The 15,941-nt window shown below is 32.2% G+C and overlaps 2 protein-coding genes across 2 annotated transcripts; one reads left to right on the top strand and one right to left on the bottom strand.

Annotated features, from left to right (window-relative positions):
* The first annotated feature begins 1,866 nt into the window (after positions 1–1,866).
* Positions 1,867–8,171, top strand: LOC120166969 (LMBR1 domain-containing protein 2 homolog A-like). The gene is made up of 14 exons (XM_039176119.1): positions 1,867–2,156; positions 2,284–2,372; positions 2,785–2,943; positions 3,217–3,430; positions 3,800–3,886; positions 3,979–4,118; positions 4,390–4,470; positions 4,568–4,632; positions 5,003–5,175; positions 5,486–5,616; positions 5,728–5,812; positions 6,630–6,843; positions 7,412–7,512; positions 7,675–8,171. Exons 1-14 carry the CDS (start codon positions 1,989–1,991, stop codon positions 8,122–8,124), a joined length of 2,157 nt encoding a protein of 718 aa, XP_039032050.1. The 5' UTR covers positions 1,867–1,988; the 3' UTR covers positions 8,125–8,171.
* Positions 8,172–9,318: 1,147 nt separating this feature from the next.
* Positions 9,319–9,771, bottom strand: LOC120166938. Its single transcript, XM_039176093.1, has one exon. It carries the CDS (start codon positions 9,769–9,771, stop codon positions 9,319–9,321), a length of 453 nt encoding a protein of 150 aa, XP_039032024.1.
* Positions 9,772–15,941: the final 6,170 nt, after the last annotated feature.

Genomic DNA, 15,941 nt, shown 5'->3' on the forward strand with positions numbered 1-15,941 from the left:
TTTTTTCAGAGATATTTTTTAATCAGTTTATCGTGTAAATATGATGTGCAAAGTATATTCGTCAATAATAAGTAATATAGTAATGAATAAGTATAGTTTCCAGAGAAAATGGGTTGATAACAATTTAATTGAATTATATGCTAATTAGTAACAATAATATGGTGGCAAAATAAAGATAAAAGAATGAGATGCAAACTGTGATCTAACAATTCTAAAGTAAACTAAATAACTAATGTTATGGCAAAGTCTAAGGCAAAATGCTAAACTAACAAGAGTGAAGGATGATGGGAAAAGCGACAAAGGACTGCTACAGCTTAAGCTTATTCAGAAATTAATGTTATGGTACTGCTTTGAATATACCTCCGTCGAACCTTGGATTATATTTTCGGATATCAAAGTGTTATATCTTCGAATTTATTAAAATTATTTGACCCACCAACACCTTTTGATAATATATTTTTTAAATTTAAGAAATCTAACAATATGTAAATTTATTGAATGACGCTTATATTTAATTATTTTATCAACCTACAAACAACAATTATGATTAAGAATGGGTATGAGACTCAAATCTGACGAATTCTGATTCGACCCAATTTGATCGGGTAATTTTTTTTATAAAAAATTGGTTCGAGTCGAATTTTTTTAGAGGTTGTGTTAGTGTCGGGTCGGATTTAGATTTAGAGAGAAAAGTACCGACCCGACCCTACCTAATAAAACATATAATTTTACCTTTATATTTAGGTATAATTGTAATAATGTCTCCATATATTATTTTTCAATTAAATTCTTATTTTAATTGAATAAAAATAATATTTTTTAAAAAATATATTATTTCAAGTTTAATCGGGTTAGATCAGGTGAAGAGTGTATATTTTTTGAGTCGAATCGAGTTCGAGTTGGGTGAAAGATATATATTTTTTGAATCGAATTGGATTGACGAAAATCCGAGCCTATCAACTCATGCTCATCTCTAATCATAATCAAAGTTATAACACATCACGAATAAGAATCAATATATAATTTTAACACATCACGCATGAAGAGAAGGTAACTCTTTTAGTCCAAACAATCAACTTATTATCCTTATTAACTTTTCTTCATTTATTTTTACCGTAAATGCTATCGATTGACAATCATTTCATCACAAATCAAACGAGATAAACCATTTACATCTGACATAACCATATTTATTCTATCAACAAATATATATGATAATATATATGATTTTTTCAAATTTAAAATATAATTTATATATCTAGATTAAACTTCACAAATGAATTATATTGATTTTTTATGAATATTTAATATTTATATTTAATAAAAATGTTAATAATAAATTATCATAAATAACTTGTGAACTTTAATTTAGATATGTAAATCATATTTTAAATTTTTTTAAAAATCAAATATATTAAATCTTGAATAACACCTTTTTTTTTAAATCAAATTTTAAAATCACCCTTAAATAAACGATTATAAATTTTAAAAATACAAAAACTAAATGAATTCGACGGTAAAAGATTGTTGTTATTCTTTGAGATTACGTTCGAGTATTAAGAATGTCAAAAATATTTCAATTTAGATTAAAAAAGACTCAAACATTTAAGGCCTCAACGTTTCATATCCTAAATAAAAAATTTTCTGATATATAATAAAATAATAAAAAATATAATTCAAAATGACCATTTTGATAAACTTTAAATTATTTTTGATATTATGCGACAACAAATTTCAAATATGAAACGAGAACCCAACTAATCGAGAAAGGAAAGGGGACCAAAATAAAATACTAATAAAAAACGGAACGGAACGGTTAAGCGTTAAAACACGGTGACTTTGAATTAACGGTTTAACAAATGAAGAACCATCTTTAGATTTTAGCGTTTGGGTGTTTCTTCATCAATTTCCCTCTTTTAATACAAACCCCAAACCACCGGCGACTCATCGGAGATCCTCGACGATCGGAATTTTAAAGGCAAGGAGAGATGTGGGTATTTTACCTGATCTCGTTGCCTTTGACCCTAGGCATGGTTGTTTTCACCTTGAGGTACTTCGCTGGTCCCGATGTCCCTCGTTATGTCCTTTTCACCGTCGGATATACTTGGTTTTGTTCTCTCTCCATCATCATTCTTGTTCCCGCCGATATTTGGACGGTGAATCCTTTTTCTTTTCATAATTCCATTTTAAATTTTGGTTTATTTGATTAATCGTGTTTTTTTTCTTTCTTTCGTTAAGATAGGGCTACCGGAATTTGAAACTTTTCTGTTAACTTTTGTGCAGACGATATCAAAGCCGGAAAATGCTAATGAAAATGGAGGAATATCGTTCTTTTGGAGCTGGTCTTATTGGGGTACCTTTCTCCTTACCTGGTACGTTTTTTTAATCGAATTTCTTTCTAGTTTATCTAAGTTCGTTTAACTTATGAGCATTTGTGGAACTGAAATTCTTGTGGAAATGCAAATTTGCTGTATTCTAGATTAATTTCTTTAGGATCACATTTGGTTAATTTTTTTTTATAAATCTGTCCTTCTTTGGGATGGATGTATTCCTTTGATTTATCTTTTTTCCTCCTCTGAATGTCAAAAAGCTAAAGTCTGTATTCATATTGTCGTTGCTTTGCTTCGGGTTCTTCAGGGGGGTTTGAAATGAATGACTTAGGGTTGTACTTGTACCTTTTGTTGAATTGTCCATTGTGTTATTGTTTGCGAGATGGTTCTTGCTGTTGGTTTTCTAGATTGTTGTGCATTTCCTCATATAATTAATTATGTTATCTCTAAGCAGGGCTGTAGTGCCCCTTATTCAGGGTTTTGAAGACGCTGGAGACTTCTCTATGACTGAAAGATTGAAAACTAGTGTGCGTGTCAACTTAGTCTTCTATTCAGTCGTAGGTTCTATTGGCCTTGTGGGACTTATTCTCCTCATCACAATGAACAGGAACTGGTACATTATTCTCTCTTTATAAATTGCTGATTTTCTTTTGTTTTATAATAGGGTATCTGATATGATCTAGGTTTCTTATAAAGTTTAGGATTATATTGGAAGTTGTTTCAAGTCCTTACATAATCTCTCAAGTATCTGCCATCTCGTACCTCACTGTTTGTATCCTATGTTTTGAATTTGCTTTTATAGAAAAATGGACAGAAAAGATTTTCTGTGTATGCCAGCTGATGCATTGTTCTTATAACTTGTTACTTGACAACTTTATCTTGACAGGAGTGGTGGTATCCTTGGTTTAGCTATGGCCTTGTCCAATACGTTTGGGTTAGTTACGGGAGTGTTTCTTCTTGGCTTTGGCTTGAGTGAAATTCCAAAGACCCTTTGGAGAAATGCAGATTGGACCATCCGCCAAAAAGTTCTCTCACATAAAATTGCCAAAATGGCTGTGAAGCTTGATGAAGCTCATCAGGAGCTCTCAAATGCTATTGTGGTATTTGCTAGCCCCATTAAATTTTGTAAATTTTTTCTCATCTTCACATCTACATTCATTCAAATGATCCTGTGCATATACAAGTCTATCCTAGTAGAATAATGGTGTTTTTAGATGCTCATATGCATGTCGAGACTTCTCTGTCATTCATTCTTAGTCACATGCGTGCACGTAGGCATGAACACACACATATTTGTTCATTTTCACATTTTTGCAATTGAATGCTTGGAGTTTCCACTTGCTATTAGCAATCAGTTCATTAGCAATTCATATTTATCTCGTTTTTTCCTCCATGGCCAAACATTATTCAGCTATTTTTATGTTAATTGTTATGAATTGTTTTATCTAACTATCCATTTGCTTGATCAGGTTGCCCAAGCAACATCCAACCAGATGTCTAAGCGTGATCCTTTGAGACCATACATGGATGTCATTGATAATATGTTGGCTCAAATGGTATTTTCTGTGTTTAGTTGTTAGATTTTCTATGAACAAGGATCTTTTTTATTGAATAATGCATGACATTGTATGCTCCACTTATTCTCCAGTTTAGGGAAGACCCGTCTTTTAAGCCACAAGGTGGCCGGTTGGGAGAAAATGATATGGACTACGATTCAGATGAGAAATCAATGGCAACACTCAGACGTCATCTTAGGTTAGCTCGAGAAGAATATTATCGTTGCAAAAGGTAAACTAGTTGCTGATTTTACGCTCCCAATTCGTTATTAACCCATATTATCCACTTAATCCAAGTTGTATATGATCTTCAAACTGTTTTATTATATGTTCTGGAAAATGGTTATATCAATGCTCTGGTTTTGCAATAATTTAATGATGTTCTATGGGTGTAACTACGTTTCTTCATTCCTAGATTTGAATAGGGTGCATATAAACTTTCAATCTGACCTTGTATTTGAAACTTTTGCTTCTTTATATCTGAAACATGGTTGGCTTTGCAGTGAGTATATGACTTATGTCTCAGAGGCACTTCAGCTTGAAGATACAATAAAAAATTACGAACATCGTAGTTCAACCGGATGGTTTTTTTCTAACCTTGTTTCTTCTGTCTACATTAGTCTTATAGCATTCTAGTTGCGTTTCCTCAATCATTAAAGTTCAGATTTGATGTCATTTCAGGAAATATGTATCAAGTTTCAGACCTGCTCGCTCTGGGAAGACAGGAACCCTCTTAGATACAATAGGTATGTAGAGCTATATTGATTGTGTTGCACAGTCAGTATTTGTCTTTTTCATGATTCTTTACATATGTTTAGTTCTTTGGGAGACCCTAAAACTTTTGTTCTTTTACTTTGCCCAATTTCTCTGAGAAGAGTTGCTGGAGTCATCATTTGAAATCAACACTTCATATTATATTCCCGGTTTTTCTGGATTATCAGGATGTGTTACATTCAGTTCATCGTAATATTATCAACTGTATTCTGAAAGAAAGCAGTGTTTTCTATGGTTCTTGGATGTGTGTAGGGTCCTTGAGAGATGGATATAATCCTTTTCTATCCATGATTAAAAGTTTTATTATAATAGATTTTAACACAAATGATGATTCTTTTGCAGAATTTATTTGGCGATGCCTATGGAAACAACTAAAGAAGGTCTTGGCTGTTATACTTGGCATCATTTCTGCAGCAATTCTTTTAGCTGAGGCTACACTTTTACCTAGAGGAGTTGACCTATCTCTTTTCTCTATCCTTATAAATTCCGTAAAGAAGGATGAGGTGCTTGTACAGGTAAAACTTTTGCATTTTTCTCCTGTGAAGAGATTCAAATCGTGCAATTTCATAGAGATTTTGTAATCTTGATTCGATGACTTGATTGGGATGGAAATTAGGTCTTGGAATCTTCAATTTTGCAATTCTATAGTTCTCTTCTTTCTTGCCTTTTGCATGTTTTCACTTCAACATGGACTCACTGTTGCATGCAGTTGATGACTACTGCCATTGACATCTTATCTTTTGTTCGATATTTTCATATAGTGTGTTCTCTTCTAGACCATTCTCTTTTTTCCCCCACTTTTATGCCGATTACCTTTTCTTCCAGGCATTTGCTTTTGTACCTTTGATGTATATGTGCATCTGCACATATTATTCCTTGTTCAAGGTTGGAATGTTAATGTTTTACTCATTAACACCACGGCAAACTAGCTCAGTCAGCTTGCTCATGATATGCTCGTAAGTTTACCTTGGAGATCTATTGTTTTTAGCTTTCTTTTTTGCCTTTTAATTAATTAATTTGTTTATTTTTATTTTGGTAATCAAAATAATGATAAACATGTTTTCTAGGATGGTTGCTCGATATGCTCCCCCAATTTCTTACAACTTTCTCAATCTCATTAGCCTTTATGGTAAAAAGACCATATTTGAAAAGGTATTTCTTTTACTTCATTCTTCAGCTGTCAAACATTACACCCAGTGATTTCAGTGCTTATAGAAATTGCAAGAAAGATAACATGGCTTGATCGTGTTGATGACTGGATTGGCATTTCGCATATCATTTGTAATGGACAAAGTTATTGGAATAAGGCAGCAATTATTCTTAATCTGTTTCAAAACGTTGAACTTTTTGGTTTAGAGGGGGGATATAATATTATAACTTTACTATGTGTACTTAGTGCTGGTTTAGTGTCTGTCACTATTATCAGCCATGCAAAAAATAAAAAATAAAAGCAATTTTTTATTATCTTTATTTGTTTCAAAATGTTACAGTTTTTGGTTTGTAAGGTGAAAATGCTACTATTGTTTAGTGTCTGGTTTGATTTGCTAATTTGGCGACTCACTATCAGCCACCAAAAATAGAAGAAAAAGAAGAAAAGCTGCTTTGGCTTTCAGTGACAACTTCTTGAGTGGACACTTATCTTGTGGTCTTTGGATTTCTATTAAGAAATCAGGATGCTTACATATAACATTAATATCCTTTTAGTAAAGCAGCTTTTGATTCCCGCTATCTTTTTTAGTTGGTTGGATGTCATATAACTTGGGAATTTTGTCTGATCTGAAATTTGTTTCAACCTCCAGTCCCCAAAATTTCACAAACACAATATATTGCAGTGTATCATACTTGGTCCATTTTTTAATGTTTTTATTTTTATTTTTTCACTTTTCTACTTTGTTATCAAACTAGGCACGCTATTCTTTTTCTTCCCCTGTATGGTTTTTTATGGTAATCTTTAAACTTCTCATTGCAGAGAATGGGGAACATTGATGATGCTGTACCTTTCTTTGGAGAAGGGTTCAACAATATTTATCCAATTATTATGGTTGGTTACACCTTGTTAGTTGCTGGCAATTTCTTTGATCGTGTAGTTGGTTTCTTCGGGAGCTGGAAGAGACTTAGATTTCAAATTGAGGCAGATGATGTGGATGGGTTCGATCCCTCAGGATTAATTATCCTGCAAAAGGGTAAGGATGCCAATAATCCATTCTTCTAAATAGCAGTCACCGTAAATATAATACTCTTACCTTTTCTAATCTTTCACAGTTGGAAATGCACAATTTAAGAAGTGTATTTGACATTTGCATGATAGGTCCTGTTCATGTGACACTTTATTACTGAATTAAGGTTGCAATAGTAAAATAACTAATTAATGGACTTTACTTTCTTCACAGTCCGTCACTTTTGTAGGGAATGACGAACTATACAATAGTCCAATTTTTAATATTATTTTGTTTATCACTTGCATAGCTGGTTCTGAATTTCTTGATGAAATCAAGTCACGGCATAGATGTGTCCGTGACTCCTTCAAGAGATGATGGACTGTCATGTAACAATTTTCCATAATTACTGCTGGTCTGAGTTTGGTGATGACAATATATATATTTGGTTTGGAATGACGAGTATTATCATGAGGGGAGCGGCAGTGATTTGCGAATTATGCAAATATCTAGTCTTTATCATGGTTAAATTCCCTGCTAAGAATTATTAAGATATATGAACAGGAGTTAATAAAAAGTTTTTTACTCTTTACAGAGCGATCTTGGCTTGAGCAAGGATGCCAAGTTGGCGAACAAGTAATTCCGTTGGCGAGAAATTTTAATGGCGCTGATGTTGAGCATGGCAACAATATTCCAGTATGTAATCATCTTTAAAATATATATGCAGTCTTTTTATAGTGCAATTAATCAAAGATCTTATGAATTATAATGCCTGTTCTTTCTAGTCTGCAAAATGTTTTCTTTTTCATGTCAAGCCTATGGTTATGTTGATTTTCTAACTCGATGTAAAATGCTCAGGGTAGGACTGTTGTAGAAATGAAGGCGGCTACCACTTCGGCCGCCGATGGTGCGAAGGGATCTCCCTCAAGGCCTATGAAAGAAGAGACCCGTAAATATGCATCAAGCAGAGAAGCCATCAGCAATAAGTATGCTTCCATGAGAGAACTGGGTCGAAAAATGTCGAATCCAAAACCGATGGAGAATAACATAACCTCTGCTAAGGTCTTACTGCTTGAAGCAAGCAACTCTCATTCCGGTAGCCCAAAGGGATTGGCCTCAACATTGAGGTCGATGAAATCCGGTTTTCAAACCTTTAAAGCAAATATTGAGGCCAGAAAGTTTCTCAATACACGCCAGAATCAGGAAGCCAAACTCATTCCCTCTGTCAACTCATCTGAGTCCCTAGATGAGATATTCCAGCGATTGAAACGACCGTCTGTAGGCGACAGTGATGAGAATGAGAACTGATACAGAAGCCAAGATCAAGGGTTCCACAAGAAAATTCAATCAGAAAATATGTACTTGTTGTGTAAACTGTGATACGGAATGTACAGATCAAATGGTCCATTGAATATTTACAGTCATGTAAGGGAATATGTTTTTACCGTATTGGAGTCTGCAGCTGGAAATTTCGGACTAATACAATAGGGGGGAGGGGATAGTTTTGTAATTTGCATTGAACATGTAGACATTCAGATCCTTTCTCGTGAAATGTAGTATAATTCTGACGTCATAAAATCTAAAAGCATTTCTGTTTCGAAGACAATTCTAGGGCCCCAAACTTGATTTTGTTGGATAATTATGATGTTCTATGTGGATAATTATGTTGTACATCAGATTAATTTAAGACGATTTCAATTAAAAATATTATTCGATTTTAATTTAAAATGCCATTTTGTTCAACATAAAAGGTAAGACGATTTTAATTTGAAAATGTTAAAAAGTTATGCAAATTTATAATATTTTTTATTGTAACTAAAAAAATTATTTTACGAAGGGTTTAGCGTTTACAATCGAGAATATTATGAAATAAGTAATATTCTCGGTTGCAACAAAAATGTTATTCTACCAAACTAAAAAAGTTATACTCTAGATAAGATTTTCAATAACAATTGATTTCTATCGCAGGGACGGAGCTCTGTTGAGGTATAAAAAGGCCCTGACCCATGTAAAAGTTTTATATATTGATAAATTTTGGTTTAATAGTATTTTAGTTTATGTAAAAAGAGTATTCAAATTAAAAAAATACAATAATTTGTTAAATATTTAATTAAGTAGTGGCTGAAATAAAGAAGTATAATCCTATGTACTCAAATTTTTTGGGTCTAATAACAATTTAGGTAATTGTAAGTTTAAATATTAGACAAATTAAATATTGTCTTCTGAATTTTGAATTTAAATATTTAGTAAAACATTATTTTTTCTTAAACAGTCCGGCCCTGTTATTATTTAATCATGACTTCGTCCCTATTCTATCGTTTTTGAAGCCTTATATTTACAGGATATATTTTAGAATTTCCAGATTTTGTTTCTTGAAGAGAAGCAAAATTGAAAAAAAAAATATATCATAAACACATGATTGAAGCTTAAACATTCTTTCCCATCCCATGAATATGCAACAAAGTAAAGAGAAAAATGCAGGGTTTTTATTGAAACTGAACCCTAATTCACTCCTGGAATCATTAATCTCATACTTGTTGAATGCATCAGAACATCTTTCTTCTCCTTGAAGTGCACCCACTTTGACCAAAACCCTTTCCTCTTTTTCCCATTTTCAACATCCTCTTCCTCTTCATCCAAGTTTCTTGGTACGAAAGCAATTGACCTACTCTTCTTCAAACCATTACCATTACCAACCTTCACCCCGGAAGAAGACAAGGACATCCCCTTGATTCCCATCACCCTGAATATGTTTCGCTTGTCGGAGTTACGACGTCGAACCGGAGAGGCGAAGTTTGAGTCGGCAGCACAAAAATACAGTGAAGAAGCTTCTTTGTGTGGAACACAAGAAAGATAGGATAATCTTTCTCTAAGACAACAAGGACAAACACCTTGATTTTGCTGGTGATTTGAGTGCTTCCTACATGATCCATGATCTGGTGCAGACAAATCCATAAGAGAATTGAAAAGAAATGAAATGGTTATCAAATACTCATGATTTTTGCTTGCTTAGTGTTTATATAGACAACAACATGCAGGAGAAAAGCAATTTCCAGTTCGCTTCCAAGAAGGTTCCTGGTATGGACAAAACATGTTTTGCATTACAGGTTAGATGAATGTCAAGTTCATCACCGTTGGATCATGTAGAAGAACCACTCTGATTGTTCACTAAAGTCCACGATTTTAACCTTCTTACGCTCACATGCAACGGGACAAAAACACTTCCTTTCAGGTAGATTTGTCGATTTTAATATTATAAAGATCCCCTATGTGGTTTGGATTAAATAATAGGATAAAGTATATAAATGGTCCCATATTTATAGAATATTGTTTAATATTCCAGTTCAGACGACTATCGTATCTTAGTGACATTGTTAACCTTCAGCCTAGATGATTGGTAATTTTTCAACGAAAATAACGAGTTGAAGACATAATGAATAATCAAATAACAATTTTATAACTTTTTAATAATCATGCAACGGACAAAAGGACAAAAGTACTCTCAAGTTGATTTGTTGATTTAAATAATATAAAAATCAACTCACCTATGTGGTTTGGATTAAAAATATTAGTTTTTAAGATTTATATTTGATTTACATATAGTACTATACAAATATATATTATCAATACATCAGAAAGATGTATCACTCGTTAAGAATATAATAATTATATTTATGTTTAATAATATGTGTTAATATGATTTATATTAAATATAAATTTTTATATAGTTTAAAGTGATTATATGTTCATTATCTTTCTTACCTTAAAAATATAGTTGTTTAAACTCAAAAACTTTGAGAAAAATTATATCCACTTTATCTATTAGGACTACTCGATGATTCTATATAGAATATAATTAAAATGATAAGAATCAGAGTTGAGTTATATATAATAATTGTTTATGATATTTGGAAAGACGTAGCACGTGGAAAGAATAAAAAGGTCTCGAGCCACGGCGGAGAATGAAAAGTAACCTCTTCAGGATTTCTCCTACACGTGTTGAGAGAAATTAATCATGTAGGATTATTTTTAAACTAATAATTTTGTTTATAATGATAAATTTAAAATACTTTTAGATATATTTTTGAATTCAAATTTCATATTTTTATATTAAAACTTAATTCTTTTTTTAATTAAATCATTGATATATAATTTATTGATTAATTAATCTAGATCAGTTTCTAGAGAGACAAGCATGACCCTCCCGACCCAATTTGCTCCATTCACAAACATCAGAATTCGAACCGCAAACATTGTTTAAGGAATCTAATTCTTCATCCCACTAGATCAACTGATTGTTGATTTAAACATAATTATTAAATCTAATTTAGTTAAAAGTAGATCTAATATATATATATATATATATATATATATATATATATATATATATATATATATATATATTTTCTTTGTAATCAAATATTTATCTTTATAAATAGATATTAAAAGTAAGAGTTAGATATTCAGTTTTTTTCCTCTCCAAAATCTTCTCCATGCCCATCATTTTTCCCTTTTGGCTTTCTAAGTAAATCTTTGGTTTTTTCTGTTTTTCTTTTTCGACCGTGTTTATTTATTTGTCGATAATCATTTCGATATTATAACATACCCAATATGTGCACAAATAATAACTTTGTCATCTATATTTTGGGGAGTATTCTAACCCTAACATTTGAATTTTTAGTCAAAAAAGACTCTGTTGGATGAAAATTGTTAGTTGACTAACAATCAACTCATGTTGTTAAGATAGCATTTTCACATGTGTTCAAATTGAATGAAAGAGAGCCAGGGTAGAGCTTTTTATTTATTTATTTAAATAGTCTAAGATGATTATAAAGTAATATCTGTTTAGATTTCTTTTAGTCATTGATAACACACACCTACAAATATAACTATTTAAACTCAAAATCTCTAAAAAAGAATAATAATCAATTAACTATTAAGCTCGTTTAATGGGTTATAATTAATTATTCGTGATAGTGTAGTTGTGGTTTAATATGGAAGAGAGCGCACGTGGGGGATGTCTCCCAATCGGATGACCACAAAACTTGGAGTTCCGGAAAACATCCTGATTCCATGGATCATTATCATCATCTCCCCCTGCATCTCTCATGTCTCTGTAATGAATCCAGTGTTTTGTTTCATGGTGTAACACACTTTTTCGTTCGGGTATAACTATCAATAATTTTAATTTAGTGAGATTCAAAAAACAAACATAATGTTAGAGTTTTATTAGGATTTAAACTTCTAAAAATAGGATATAGAGTTTTATTAGGATTTAAACTCTTAAAAATAGGATAGAGTTCTACTATGATTTAAACTCCTAAAAATAGAATCCACAAGCATTATAAATAGCCATTGTAACACACGATTTACATACAAAATACAGAGGAAAACTAGAAAAAATACAAAGGCAAAACTATTGTAAATGATTCGAAAAGGAAATAAAAGGTAGCAACTTTTTTACCTTGATTCGTCCATTTCTCGCATGTGCATGCTATTTTTCTTGAGATTTGGTTCAAATAACCCAAAACGTGGGTTGCGTTGATGACCAAAAGGGGTGGAGTTTCGAAGTTTCGAACCTAAATCTACCCCCGAGGCGTGTTCCTGTTTTTAAGTATTTAATTCTCCCCCCTAAATCAATTTTTTTCTTCAAAATTTGTCAATCGATTTGTTTCTCCTTTTGATTCGGTCCCTTACATTTACGTTTTAATTATTATTATTTTAATTATTTAACTTTATTTATACGCACATTTCCCTTATTACTCATTTTATTTAATTGTTTTATTATTTTTTTCATGTAATATTTTTTTACATTTTATGCATTTTTTTATTTTAGTATATATTTTTATTTTTTAGATTACATATATATGTTATTTTTTATTATCTGTTTTATTAATTTATATATATATTTACTATTTTTTATGTTTTTATTTATTATATATATATATATATATATATTACTTTATTATTATTATTATTTGTTTTATTTATATATTTTTTCTTCTTTTTCTTTATTTTTTATATATTTATTTATTTATTTTACTTACTATTTTATCTTTGTTTTCTTTATCTTATCTTTTATTTAATTTATTTTTTTTCATTTTAATTCAATTTATTTATTTATTTCTTACATTTTTATCTAACATGGTTTTTTGACCTTCTTAAGGGCACACCTTTAAAACTATCTAAGCTAAGTAATTGAGATCGTATTTTTACCTTTTAATTTTAAATTACAATTTTCTTAATTTAAGACAACTGGAAATTGCGTAGTACCGAAAGGACAGTTCAATGGTGCTAACCCTTCCTTGATTGTAACCGAATCCCGAATCTGACACATCTTTGGAAAGACGCAGATCAAGTAAGAAATAGGGTATCCGATCAACCCATTTATTTTAAAATAAATGATCGGTGGCGACTCCAATTCGTTTAATCCAAGTCGAAGCCCAATTTCGGGCCCAACCGAAAGACGGTTTCTACAACTTGGCGACTCCACTGGGAACATGTAAGTGAGTCAGGCTAAGGTAATTTCCAGTTGTCTTTTTAACGAAAAGGGTAAGTTTAAATTTTAAGGTAGCATTTCGATCCTTATTGCTTACTTTTGATTATATTTTTGAGTAAATAGTTGTACTAACCGTTTTCTAATGATTTCAGCTTTCAAAGCTTGTTTCTCACTTAAGGCTCTAAACCTGAGTTCTAAACCCTATTTAAGTAGGGGTGAAAGCGATGCCTTTGTGTGAATGTATTCACCGCATAGGCCTAGCAAGTAGCCTTCGAGATTCATATACCTTATGTCTTCGTGTGAATTTATTCACCGTGCGGGCATAAGGGAATGTTTCCTCTCGAGTTTAACTTAGTCCACACAAACTTGTAATGGGCTTAGGACTAAGGGTCTGGCAACCCCAAGGGGGCACCAGCAAGGAGAACTCGGGTACCTTTTTAGAACCTAAACCGGGAGATTACAAGGAATTAGAGCCCTCCCTGAAACCTCATTCCAAACCCTAGGGTGTTTTGATTTTATTTCCTGCTTTACTTTCTGTTCAAAGCATGCAAACTAGACAAATATACGGTTAGGATTTGTTTGAAATTAGCATGCGGGATAGAGATCATGTCCATGTAGGAATAATAAGCATGTGGGTAGATATCATGTGGGGTAGGATTTTTCAATTTTATTATTGTTTTGATTTACGTTACTAACTCTTTTTATTTTTGTTCTCTTTTATTTTAATTTTCATCATTGAAAAAAAGGTGTTGATAAAAGAAAGGTGTTCGTTAAACGTAAATAATTCGCATTAATGGACAAAGGGATTGTAATACAAGAGGTGAAAAACGCAGGAGTCCGGCTATGGTCAGAAAAGAATCAGAAAGAAAAGAAGGACAATCTGCAAGGAAACTATGTGTCACATTCGATCAAGAAGACGTGGTGCCCATAATCAAGTACATCACAAGTCAACTTTTCAAAAATAGGTTGACAAAGGTGGCAGGGGCAAGACGAGAAAAAAGTTACTGACCTCGAGAGTCCCTTCAAAGACAACAAGAACAAGATGACAAAACGATAGCTGAATTGGAAGCCATTGTTGACAAATTCAAGAAACAATCGAATGAACTTCAGATAATCCCTTTGATGGAGGATTTCAATGGTGTTTCCGTTATAGAACAGGTTCAACAAAAGATAAAAGCTAGAGATGTAGTCATTCGATACTTCTGGAAACATGTACAAAAAACAACTCGTCACTTGCACGGTTTGGCCAGATAAGCCAGAGCGGTTCGGCAGGGTATTCGACCGGTGACAGATGAAGGGATAAGACTAGTCAACTTGTTTCTGGTTTAAAAGATTTAGTTCGGATGTATTTCAATGGTGTTTCCGTTATAGAATAGGTTCAGAAAATGATAAAAGCTAGAGATGCAGTCATTCGATACTTCTGGAAACATGTACAAAAAATAGCTCGTCACTTGCACGGTTTGGCCAGAGAAGCCGGAGCAGTTCGGCAGGGTATTCGACCAGTGACAGATGAAGGGATAAGACTAGTCAACTTGTTTCTGGTTTAAAAGATTTAGTCCGAATGTACCTTTAAATATGTTTATTTTCTCTTAAAAGATAAAACACTTTTATCCCAATAAGGATTATTTATAATAACATACATGTTTTCGGATCAATGCCTTAAACATTTGATGCATTTTTACATTTTGCATCTACATTACATTTTAAGTGTTTTCATAAACATGAAATTTATTCATGGAGGATTCGATGGAGTGTTCTTAACCACGTGACACCACATGAAAGCAAGATTTTAACAATTAAAAGAAAAATTGAAATCAGTACAGTGGGAGCCTGATCAGCTGATTATAGGACTAAGTCTGCCATGATGATCTGAGAAAAGAGTCCACATATCCTAAAGGCTACAATGTTGAAGTTGTTTACAGTTACCACATAGGAAGCTTCAGACATTCATCTAAGAACTGTGAGCACAAGATCCAAAACCTGATGGATTTAGGGGCATGGACAGTCGAAGAAGGGGGCATGACGTTTACCATTTGCATTGAGAGCATTGTTTTGTTTGAACACACTTTTGATCTTTCATGTTTGTTTAATCTTTTAAGCGATTGAATTTATGCTACCTTCTAAGGTGGAATAATTGAACAAACTTTAATCTTTAGTTCTTCAAATATTAAATGAATTAAGGATTCTTTTAATTCTTCAAGAATTATAGATTTTTGACATATGGCAAGATTAGACCTTTCTTATCCTGTCTCAAATCCCAAAATAAAATACCTTGATTCTTTACCCAAAATAACTCATGGTCATTACCAAAAGACCAAATTTTGACATTATTACCCTTTGAAACTTTTAAACCTTTCTTTGAGTTAATAAAGTCACATTATTTTCTTTTTAGACTCAAAATTGACCTTTTATACCATTAAAACCCAAGGCATTGAGTTGTTCATTTGAGCATGAGCATTCTTCTAAGACACAACTTGGGGCATCTCGCAGGGAGCCTGAACATTGAGACATGTTGAGAGCAAGAAGCATAATGAAGGATTCATTCTAAATAATTTTATATGTTTTCATGTAAATAAAATTAATCCTAAAAATATATCCCCCTGTGGATACTTCTTTTGTGAAAACT

Source organism: Hibiscus syriacus, unplaced genomic scaffold (genome assembly GCF_006381635.1).
Source record: "Hibiscus syriacus cultivar Baekdansim isolate YM2019G1 unplaced genomic scaffold, ASM638163v2 tig00111650_pilon, whole genome shotgun sequence".
In the NCBI taxonomy this organism is placed as follows: Eukaryota; Viridiplantae; Streptophyta; class Magnoliopsida; order Malvales; family Malvaceae; genus Hibiscus; species Hibiscus syriacus.